The sequence below is a fragment of the Argopecten irradians genome, unplaced genomic scaffold (genome assembly GCF_041381155.1).
Source record: "Argopecten irradians isolate NY unplaced genomic scaffold, Ai_NY scaffold_1316, whole genome shotgun sequence".
NCBI lineage: Eukaryota > Metazoa > Mollusca > Bivalvia > Pectinida > Pectinidae > Argopecten > Argopecten irradians.
The window spans coordinates 145-11,437 of NW_027188782.1; the positions used below are offsets into that span (position 1 = coordinate 145).

Here is an 11,293-nt window from a genome sequence, read left to right on the forward strand (position 1 = left end):
GAGATACTCTTGAGTCAGGAATATATTTTCAGAATTTGATAACGGTTGAATGAAATTACTATGATGATTTATAATCTGTCAGTTGAGGTTTAATAAAGAGAAAGAATATATTTTCATATCTTAAAATAATACATCATTATTATGTTAAAAGTTCTCGTTTTCATCTTTATTTTCTGTCAAATGGAACATAAAAAAATCAAAAGTGAAAAAAAAAAATCAGTTATAGCAAAAATATATGTATGGTTGACGTGTCAACGTTTGTTCTTAATTGTTACAGGTCATGGATGCGTACCTATTTCTTTTAACATCAGTGTCCATGGTAAGTTTTAAGCCCATCATCATTACATGGGGGGCTATTCAAATCGCCTTTCGTCCATGGTCCATTGTCCGTCCGTCCGTCTGTCCTTTCGTCCATCTGTTAACATTTCTTGTTACTGCTATTTCTCAGAAAGAGCTATACAATATAAAGGGATCTTTTTTCAAATTTGATATGTAGGTTCTCCTAGAGTCTTAGTTGTGAATATTGCATTTTTGGACCGATCGGTTTTTAACAAGATGGCCGACCAGCGTCATCTTGGATTTTGATTGTGAAAGTTTAAAAACCAGAGAAAAGATCCTTCTGTCATTTGTCAGACATATATCATTCTTTGATGGGCGCTGTTGTTATTTGATTTAATTGCATGTGCTTGTACAAGTACATGCATGCATACAAAAACATAATACAGTTAAATTATGAATACATAAATATATACAACATTAAAACACTTGCACTTTTTACTCAATGTGATTAGCTATTGAAATACGATTTATTTTGGTTTAGAACAAAAGAATATATCACATGGAGACAGCAGTAGCCAAAGCCATTTTTGAAGATTCAAGTTTGATTCATGGTGGACTAAGACGGGTTTGTAATAATTATTTGGACATATGTATCTTCAAATTCCATTGTGCAATGTGTGTTGTAATATTTTAATATTTTAATGTGGAATCATTATCAACAGAATGTGCTCATTTACCCCTGAGTCTGATGACAGAGTGATAGGGCCTTTAAAGAGAACCATTGCTAAAATTCCCCCTTATAGAATGCTTCTACTCCTGGGTTTCACCTAAACCTGATTTATATTCATGATCATTTGAAGAGAGCAATCTGGTTTTTTTTCGTGAAATGATCTCAGATCTCAGATAGACCTCAAATGAAAAAAAAAAAGTTTTAAACACTTTATTTAGTTGATACTCATAAAATTGATCATATTGATCCACTACCAAAAAAAAAACTACCTTTAATGTCTGTCTGTCTGTCTGTCTGTCTGTCTGTCTGCCTGAGAATCTTGTCATGTTCCTCTTGTCACATCTTTGAATCAGATAGATTACTTTGTACATATTTAAGTATCCTATGCCATTGCTAGCCTATATTCATTTGTAGTACATTTGTAACATGACATTTACTTGCATATTTCAGTTAAATTTGACTGACTATGATGTCATGATTGGGGCCGTTAATGAAAGCAATTCGCACTGGACACTGTGTGCCGTGTATCCAAAACAAAGGAGACTGATCTATGTAAACCCACTCGGAGAAACGCAGGCCAAGAAAAGATTTGATCCTAATGAATTGGAGGTATGTTAAAAGTTCTACATTTAAACGCTTCTGGCAAAGATATTTGTGCAACAAAGTGGAGAAGGGGGTATTCAGGTTGCCCACCTAAATTACTGGGAATGATATTTGGTGACAGTATTTCTTACACATTGTAGCTGTACATAATTCATATCCGAGCAGAAATATGACCCTTGCACGTCCTTACATGACCCTGTCTGTATATATGACGTTAAACTATTAAAACCTACAGAGTAATACTTCAATGAATGTGTTGTCAATATTTTATATTACAAAGAGTGACCTCCTACCACTTTTTTTCTCCTTGATGCCATTTATTGTTACATCCAGTAACTAGCCTAATTAAGGTGTTATTATAAGATCATATTTGTGTACAGTATTAATATATTTTTTAAATATTTTCAAAGATTACATGATTCAATAAGGAAAAGATGCGCTATTAGTATAAAAGTTAAGTGAGCCATAACTTCGCAAACATTTTGATATCCTTTCTTTTCTTCTGTAATCATTATTCTAGGTAAATTGAAAATTAATTACTATAAGATTTTATGAATTATTCTATGAAAAACCATTTAAAGGCACAGATAAACATGCTGGTTGCTTTAAGCATATTTGCCACAACACAGATTTTGTGCACTGCAATAATTCGCGTATTTATGCTTTATGTGTATTAAAACTAAGATGGAAATATTTCTTTATAACTACTATAAAATGTAAAAATGTGACATGAAATGGTAGACCATAACTTGACTACTTTGTTTTAACCCTGTGTTCCATTCGCTAGGCAGTAAATTTTGTGATTTTTGGCAGTACTACCCAAATTCATTCTGACCTCTTATTTGACTTGTAAAATTAAAACCACACATGTGTAACATTAGTTGGTTATTGCTTTATATTACAGGCGATTTCTACAATACCGGTACAATATTGGCATTGACAGCCCTCCAGCAGCATCAAAGTGGCTTCTAGACACACAATGTCATATAAAACAGTATGACTCTGTATCTTGTGGGATATATGTTTTGAAGGTAATTCAGTTTTATGTTCATTGAAACAGAGGTTGGATATTAATTTAGGTTTGTCCAAATCTAATATAATTTCCATGTGTGGATCTGGTGCGCTAAATCTTTGAGACCTGTGTCGTCTGCCGTGTGTCCTTAAACAATTTACATTTTTGACTTCTTCTCCAAAACTGCTGAAGAAAAGTCAATGCCTTTTGTTATCATTTTATTTATCATATTAATTGGAATTTCACTTAAAGATGCTTCACCTCTGACAAATAGTATTTTTTCACTATTAAAAACAGGAGCAGACGATTTAGTATTTCTTTTCAGTTACAAAAGTTACTTACTTCACACCATTTCCACCATTGAAAAGCTTAGGCTTCTAATTTTACTTCAAGTTAAAAATATAAAAATCTTTAATTGCATCCCAAAAAATATCTGTGGCACTATATCCTATTTGGAATGAAGTACTGATTGCACATGCACTGAAGGCAAAATAAATTATTTTATATTATTCTTTGTGTTAATTAGACATATTCATACACGATTGAACACCAATTATTGTTCAAATGATCAATATCATTTATGCTCTGTCGGCGGTGGAGCATCTTTAATGTTCATCATAATTTACTTCCATTTATTATTACATCATAGTTTGCAGAAGATTTGTTGTCAGACCAACCTTTGCGTTTCAAATCCGCTCCAAAGGATATACTTTCCATAAGACTTGGGATAGCAACACAGTTGCTAGAAATATCAGGTAAGGGACATAAGTGTTTTAGTTTCATAATGTTGTTTTTTTCTATTAAGATATATATGCTCTATGTAAGTAATATCTTACTTGTATATCATTTATAAAATGTGGTTATTGCCCTAATAATTTTTACAACAAGCCTCTACAAAGTTACCAGGTGAATATGAGCATGGCCTTTTGGTGGAAAATTAAGTATTTTATGTTGGTGCAGTCCAACTGTACTCTTTATGATATGATTATTGTTTCCAGCCTTTTAAACATTTTGTTTTAATTGCAGAGCCACTTGATAGCTATTGCAGGGAGTGTTGTCTGACTGACACATCAGACTTGTCTCTGGGTAAGGACAACATCAGTTGCTGTAGTACATGTGAACAAGTCTATTTTGTGTTTAACTTCCGTGGCTTACAACTGATTTTATGTATATACATGTAGAATCTAAAATGAACGTTCCATGGATACGAGTTCTATAAAACGAGTCTAAGAAGTTCAGCGTATAATGAATAATGAATACATGTACAGTATGCATAATGTAATAAATTAAGAAACAAGCCCAGGTAGATAAAATGTACACATTTGCCAGTATATCCCATTGTATGCTACATTGCTCCTTAGATTCAATGTGACTCATGTCCGAAGTGGTTTCACCGATCCTGTGTGGATATTCCAAGGCATAAACGGACATCAGAGATACAGACAAATCCATACCTGTGCAGGTTTTGCCTCAAAGATTATGAACCTATGGTATGTGTTATTGTTTTTAACAAAGGTATATTGAACATAGAGTTTAATGCCATACTGTCATTCTTTGTTGGTTCATCCAACCACAATTTAATATCTTTCCTTGCACCTCTACTGATTAAGATATAATGTGATTCAGAATGTTATTAATGTTGATCGATAATAGGCTCACAATAAGTTTTGGGATTTGCTAAAAGGGAGTTATTTGGCTAATTATTGCTATAAATAACTTCTTATATTTTGAAAAGATTTTAACTGTCTTCCTATAACTACATATGTATATGATATATTTCTCTCATACCTACGGGTGTAATACTGGCTGGTCTCAGACAATACTGCTTCCATTTATTATTACATCATAGTTTGCAGAACTAGACAATAATGTTGCATATATCAAGTCTGTATTGCATGGCAACCATTAAAAATTATGACAAAATACTACAAAATTATTATTTTCTTGGTAAAATTTTAACATTAATTTATATGTAGCTTGCTTTTGCAATTAAAGTACCATTAATACCTCTAGCCCTCCATCCTTGAAACCTATGTGAGGCAGTTGCCAGGTACTGACAGTTGGTTCGTGGTTTTTCTGCAGAGTACTCCGGCTTTCCTCCACCAACAAACCTTGCACATCCTTTTATGATCCTGACTAAAACCCCAAACCCTAATCAATATAGATATAAAGATCATTCAATGGCGAGGGCTATCACATGTGCTTCTATGTAAAATGTATTTCATTTGATTTTATTTGACAGAACAAGGTACAGCAACATGGAAGGAGTCGTCAACTACGGACAAACCCTCAAAAGGTTAATAGGTTCACATAGATTACATAGACACATCTTTTGCAGACATAAAACACAACTCATCAATGAAGACCACGATGACCCCTATTTTTAGTTATCAGCATTGCATGCAGTAAAATAGCATTAAAATGTTTCCATGTTGATACCAGGAATCAAATTAAATTTGACCTAGGGGATATGCAACAATTTTCTGAAATATTACATTAATGGGAATTTGTTTACTTTATATATGATTCAGTTGATAGGTAATGAAAAATGTTTCATTAATTATATAAGTATAGTGAAAAACGCCTAATAGTAGGTAGAAATATGGACTCATGAGCACTTGCACCTTTAATTATGGATACTTTGGGTTATGTCCCCTAGCAGAGACACACCATAGTCTATAAAAGTGGCAGTGTTTCTGCTCCTGTTTCAACTCTTAATATGAAATAATTATTTTTATTATAAAATGCTTTTCAGACCAGGAAGAGAAGCTCTTTCATTTATGGAACACCAAGAAAGAGTGAGTACAATTATTCTTTTGAAAATTTAATGTATTTACAAATAATCCTTAGTTTCATAAGGGTAAAATATTCCTTATGATACATCCATCCCTTATTCATGAATGATCAGGAAACAATATAAGCAGCTAACGCGCACCATTGGATATGCTGGAACACCCAATATATCTTACACATGAATTTGAATAAAAAATATGACATCCGATGCTTTAATATTTTATGTATTTACTGTATGAATGACCAGTATATATTTCTAATTTCAGTGAACAGTAATAACAAAGAAAATGGAGACAAGGTAAAGCTGTATATTTCACAGTATTTTGGGTTTTTTTTTACAATTTCATCCACATTTCTTGAAAACAAATGTGCATATGAAAGAAAGAAACAACATATCTCTCCGTCATTTAATGCATTAGTAGCCTGTTAGGGTCACATTGAAAAAAAAATATTATGTTGTAAAATAATAACGACTTAGTATGTTGTAATAACGACTTACTTATGTTGTAATAATGACTTAGTATCTCGTAAGAACGACTTAGTTATGTAGTAATAAACAATTTAGTTATGTCATAATAACGACATAGAATGTCGTATTAATGACTTAGTATGTCGTTTTATCGACTTAGTTATGTTGTTATAACAACTTAGTATGTCGTAATAACGACTGGTACATTTGAATGTCGTAATAACGACCTAGCTATGTCGTTATAACGAACTAATATTTATTTTAATATGACCCTAACAGGCTTCCGTACATTATTGTTGTTCTCAAAATAAACCTATAACTTTGTTGTGCTTGTTATCTTAGAATATTACTGCTAGCAGACCGAAAAGACAACGGTTAATGTCACCTACAGCTGAAAATATGAAAGCTATGCAAAAGGAACAGAAGAAAGTAAGTTAATTTTCTATTGAGTTTTTCAGCTCACATTATGGATAGAACATTTTTAGGCCACCTGACCATAAGTCATGGTGACCTATTGCAATAGTCGTTTGTCCGTCCGTCGTTCTCTGTCGTGTGTAGTGCGTCGTGCGTCGTTGGTTACTATTTCCTCGTGAACGCGATAACTTGAGTAAATGTAAACCGATCTTAATAAAACTTTGTATGTAGACTAAAAATTCGAAAGATCTCGAATGAGTTTGAAAATCAACGTGATTTGATTGTAATTTATGGAGTTATTGCCCTTTGCACTAATAATTATTTTTCGACATTGTGAACGCGATAACTTGAGTAAATATAAACCAAGCTTAAGGATGTACACCTCTGAGAAGTCAAAATTTTCTTGTATTAAACTTTTTTTCTCATATAGATTTTTAGAAAAAGGAGTTCATACCATAAAAGAAAATGGAAGAAAAAACACATGTCCGTGTGCTCGTTTTTGAGCTTTTGTCCCTAAAAGACACCTAGTTGACAAAATATTGGATTTTATGGGAATTTTGCCGTTTTGACCATATAAGATAGAGATTAAAGCCATAATTTCCTAATGAGGTGTTTGATATGTATGAATGTTTATAGAATTCATTTTCTAGTAGTCTTCTTTAAAAATATACCAGTTTTGATCAAATAGACTAATATTTTTTTCTCAGAATAACAACATATGCTACCCCTACCCCTTAATTCTGAGCTACAAAATGCACCATTTGCAGCCATTTTTGCCAAATTTAACCCTTTACAGAAAAAGTTCCGGTATTAAACTTTTGTTATTATTTTGCATATCAATAGGGAAACGGTTGTTCTTTCTAAATCAGGAAGAAAAATTGGGGGTCCGTGTGCTTACTTTTTTGCCCCATTTGAATTTTTGTTATTTTTCAGTATTTTAGAGAAAAAAATAAAAGTGCCAAAATTATCATTAAATGTAAAAATAAAGTCACAAAAGTGTATGGTTTCACATATTAATGCTAAATATTTTAATTACTACGAACCTAGTAACGATTTGCAGCAAAAATTAGCTAAATACAGCTTAAAATGATGGCGCAGTAATGATTTAAGTAAAAACAATTTCAGGAAAAAATGGTAAAACTGTGGCTCTACTTGAAGCGAAAAAAAGACACAATTTCAAAATGGCCGCCAAATGGGCCATTTCTTAAAATCCCCGTATAAAAAAATCTACTAAAAATAGAAATGTAATTTTTTGACAAAATTTGCGACTGGCAACTTGCTACAGATATTGATAAATTATATTTGAAAATCTCATAACTTCTTTGGTCTATGTTGAAACGAGACTTCAACGGGACTGAAACCTCAGAAGAATACATCCTTAATGAAACTTTGTATGTAGACTAACATTGGAAAGATCTCGGACGAGTTCGAAAATCAGCTTGATTTAAGTAATTACTTAATTACGGAATAATTGCCCTTTGCGATAATAATTATTGAACCTTGTGAACACGATAATGCGAGTTAATATGCACCAATCTTAATGAAACTTTGTATATAGACCTATTAGATCTATTTTCCTATTTCATGAAGAAGACATCAGTTGGCTAGTAAATGACAAAACTAATTTTTATCAAATATCAGGTGACTGTTAAGACCCATGGGCCTCTTGTTATAGAAAGTAAATAAATTTCTCCCGACAAGTAAAGTCTTAACAAAGTCACTGGAGACAAGGTAAAGCTGTGCTACATTATATTTCTTTTCTTCACAATTTCATGCATACATCATGAAAACAAATTGGCAAATGAAGAAAACAACATAACATTTTCTTGTAATTTAATGCATGAGATTTGCTTACAAATTAACAATAACTTTGTGTGCTTGTTTATCTCAGAGTATCACAACAACAAGAAATCGATTAGCGCCACCTAGTGATTCAGAACAGAAAGCTTGGGATGAGGAACTGAAGAAAGTAAGTAGCTTTTTAATTAATAATTGGGTATTTCAGCTCACCTTTTTATAAAAGAACATTAATTTCATAGGAAATAAATTAACTTTTCACAAAAGATAAGGTCTTAAATTGCATAGAAAACATTTAATATAGGAAATCATTTTCAGAAGTTTTTGATTTAGTGAAAGGCTCAGTACATTTCCTAAACCAAAAGTCATAAGTTTATTAAAATGACTTTATGTATATAAGCATCAGAATATCTATATTCATGATCTAAAATGAAGTAATAATTACAACACCAAACTTATGCAAGATTTCTTGTGTAAATCCATTTTGATAGTGAAGGTTAAGTTCACGAACCTGCTGTATCCCAAATGGAATGCACTGTACCAGCCTAACCGAACCATACAAGGGTTTTGTTTCTTGAAGCTTACCACTTGGATGCATGATGGTGGAATGAAGATATTTCATTTGTCAGCAAAATGTTTTCTTGTACTTTGTTGAAAACAAGACCAAGAGTATTTTTACTGTATCTTATGAAAGAACCTAGCTAGATTATTTACTTCAATGTATGCCAAATATTCAAAGCGTATTTTTCATGGGGTGCCGCCATCATTGAAAAATCAAAACGCAATAATCTGTGCAACTGCTACGAATCCACAAAATGAATTGTAACACATGGTTTATGTCCCCAACCAAACACTACTGAACTGTAATTTAAGAAAAAATATATTGCCCTTCTGTTATTTAAAACATCATTTGGCTCTAATATTACGTATGTCAAATATTCAATAATACATATTGATATATAAGCCTGGTGTAAAGTTACATAGTGTAGGCCATATATGTTCAGTTAATCTGTAGTATAATTAAAAGTGTAGTATGAATGATAAAATTCATGTTGTTGTGACTTTTAGATTTCTGAGCGGTTTCATTTTAAATCTACGGTAGTTACATAGTAGTTTTCTTGTTTTACTTCTTTCTTATTGTTATTTTTTGTCATTTCTTTGACAGGAAGATGAAATGATTTGGGAGAAAGAAATTGTAGCGCCACTTTTACCAATGGAAAATATACCTCCTTTTATATGGCCACAGGTAGAGTACAGCTATATCAGTATATAGTAAGACACACTTATAACAAACAGGCTTACAAAAAAGGAATGTAACATTGTGAGTTTTATTCCCCATCAAGCTAAGTCCCTCAGTAGGTCCAACCCCTGGGGACAGAGGGGAAGGACTCAGAAGGGGGAACTTTGATGAAATTTGGCTTAAGTATCCTACTCCTCATTAACCATTGAGTGGATTCTAACCATAATTGGTGTGAAAGATCATATGAGCTAGTTTCGACCCTAGTGACAAAGGGATGGGGCTTCAAAGGGGAACTTTGTTGAAATTAGGCTTTAAAATTTTACTCCTCCTTAATCCTGACCGGGTTACAACCATATTTGTCATGGAACATCTGTAGCAACAAATTATTCAAATGAATGACCTTGATGGCCATTCAAGGTCTAATGTGTAAAACAGGCTAAAATCTTCAAACAACTTCTTGTGAATATTTACGAGGTCTAGAGACATGATATTGGACCTGCAGCATACTAGGATGAAGGGCTACCCAGTTTCTTCAAATGTGACTATGTTGTTTGTGCCAATAGTCAGACAGCAAAAATTAAAGTTTGGAGAGGAGTTCCATACAATTTCATATGAAATGAACATAAATTTGTATACTTTGTATCATATAATTACAAGTATCTTCATAACAAAGAACTTTACGTCAAAATGCATTCCAAGAATCCAGCGGAGGCCGCCTTTTTGTCTTCCCGTCATCTTAATTCTGACATCAGGTAATATTTCCTGACGTCATCTTATTGTTTCTGAATTACATCACAATGAATTTCCAGCCAATGAAAATCGCCCCAGGTCTTATTGCACTAGGTACATATTAATCAAAATTATTACACGGGCGAAATCACTGCATATCCGATGAATTATGTAATAAATATTTATATCACATGGTTCAGTATATAGTAAGAGTGATATAACCTTGACAAGTGAATTTGACAGATAATCCAACATCAATATATGCACCCGCTCACCCCCCACCACCACCACCACTGCAAAAAAGTTAGCGGTTGTGTGAGCTACTGGATATTCAGGTTGTATGTTCATCTGTCTATCTGTCCATCTGCCAACGATTGATAGATTACTCCTACTTAACCACTAGAGGGATTTAAAATAACAAATAAATGTACCTCAACATTTCGAGAGTGATACCCCATTAATACAAAGAAAAACATAAGTTTATCTCCTAATCATGAGTGGGTTTTGAGTTTTATAAGTTCAACGTCCTTTTAATAGCCAGGTTCATGTAAGGATGTGCCAGGTTTGGTGGTGCAGGAAAGCCGGAAGAACCCAGAGAAAAACCACCGAACTGGTGACCCATATTTTGAGGGCTTGTGGTAATATGTTGAGGAGACATCTTGACCGCTCTGCCACCACAGCACTTCGTTATCACGGATGAGTGTTGTAGTTGATAACAACAAAAAATGCATGATACATATACAAATTTGACATTTCTAATTAATCCTATTTCTTCATAAACAGAACATGGATGAGGATAACGAATCTGATGATGAAAGTGACAAAGAAGGGAAACTGTCAATGGATGACATTGAAGATGCAGTAAGTACCAAGGAATAAGAAGATAAACTACATTTTTAGTACTGCTAGATTTAATTATGATGATTACACTGTGTATTCTCAGAATTGGCCATTTTATGTTTGTTTTCCTATCTTAATTGCCATTTCAATATCTTTCTTGATGTATGGATTTATTACATTGAATTTAAGTTTTTTAACTGTCCAATAAAACTTATTATGCATTATTAGGCAAAGGTGAATATTAACTGACACATAATCTTTTTGCTGCAGATACCAATCCTGTATCCCACTCTGACGCTTCTTCCATCTGGTAAATTGCCAAGGTAATTATAAGAGTTTAATGATAATTGAACTGCATGTACTATAATTGAAAGAAATGTTACAATT

The 11,293-nt window shown here is 32.9% G+C and overlaps 2 protein-coding genes and 1 long non-coding RNA gene across 3 annotated transcripts; all 3 read left to right on the plus strand.

The window, feature by feature from the left end:
* The first annotated feature begins 273 nt into the window (after positions 1–273).
* On the plus strand, positions 274–1,592 carry LOC138314078 (uncharacterized). The gene is made up of 3 exons (XR_011207318.1): positions 274–319; positions 821–904; positions 1,460–1,592. It is a non-coding gene; the product is annotated as an uncharacterized lncRNA (long non-coding RNA).
* A 6-nt stretch (positions 1,593–1,598) lies between these two features.
* LOC138314076 (uncharacterized) lies at positions 1,599–3,996 on the plus strand. Its single transcript, XM_069254264.1, has 5 exons — positions 1,599–1,618; positions 2,517–2,643; positions 3,274–3,379; positions 3,651–3,710; positions 3,986–3,996. Exons 1-5 carry the CDS (start codon positions 1,608–1,610, stop codon positions 3,994–3,996), a joined length of 315 nt encoding a protein of 104 aa, XP_069110365.1. The 5' UTR covers positions 1,599–1,607.
* On the plus strand, positions 3,875–11,229 carry LOC138314077 (uncharacterized; the record flags this gene model as incomplete). Its single annotated transcript, XM_069254266.1, has 9 exons — positions 3,875–4,114; positions 4,867–4,920; positions 5,380–5,422; positions 5,684–5,715; positions 6,229–6,315; positions 8,192–8,269; positions 9,263–9,343; positions 10,850–10,927; positions 11,177–11,229. Coding segments are annotated over exons 1-9 (509 nt in total), but the record flags the coding sequence as incomplete, so codon positions are not given.
* Positions 11,230–11,293: the final 64 nt, after the last annotated feature.

Coding starts and splice junctions, on each gene's coding strand:
- LOC138314076 (XM_069254264.1), top strand. Junction 2,644..3,273: donor GTGGGATATATGTTTTGAAG/GTAATTCAGTTT, acceptor ATTACATCATAG/TTTGCAGAAGATTTGTTGTC. Junction 3,380..3,650: donor ACAGTTGCTAGAAATATCAG/GTAAGGGACATA, acceptor TTTTAATTGCAG/AGCCACTTGATAGCTATTGC.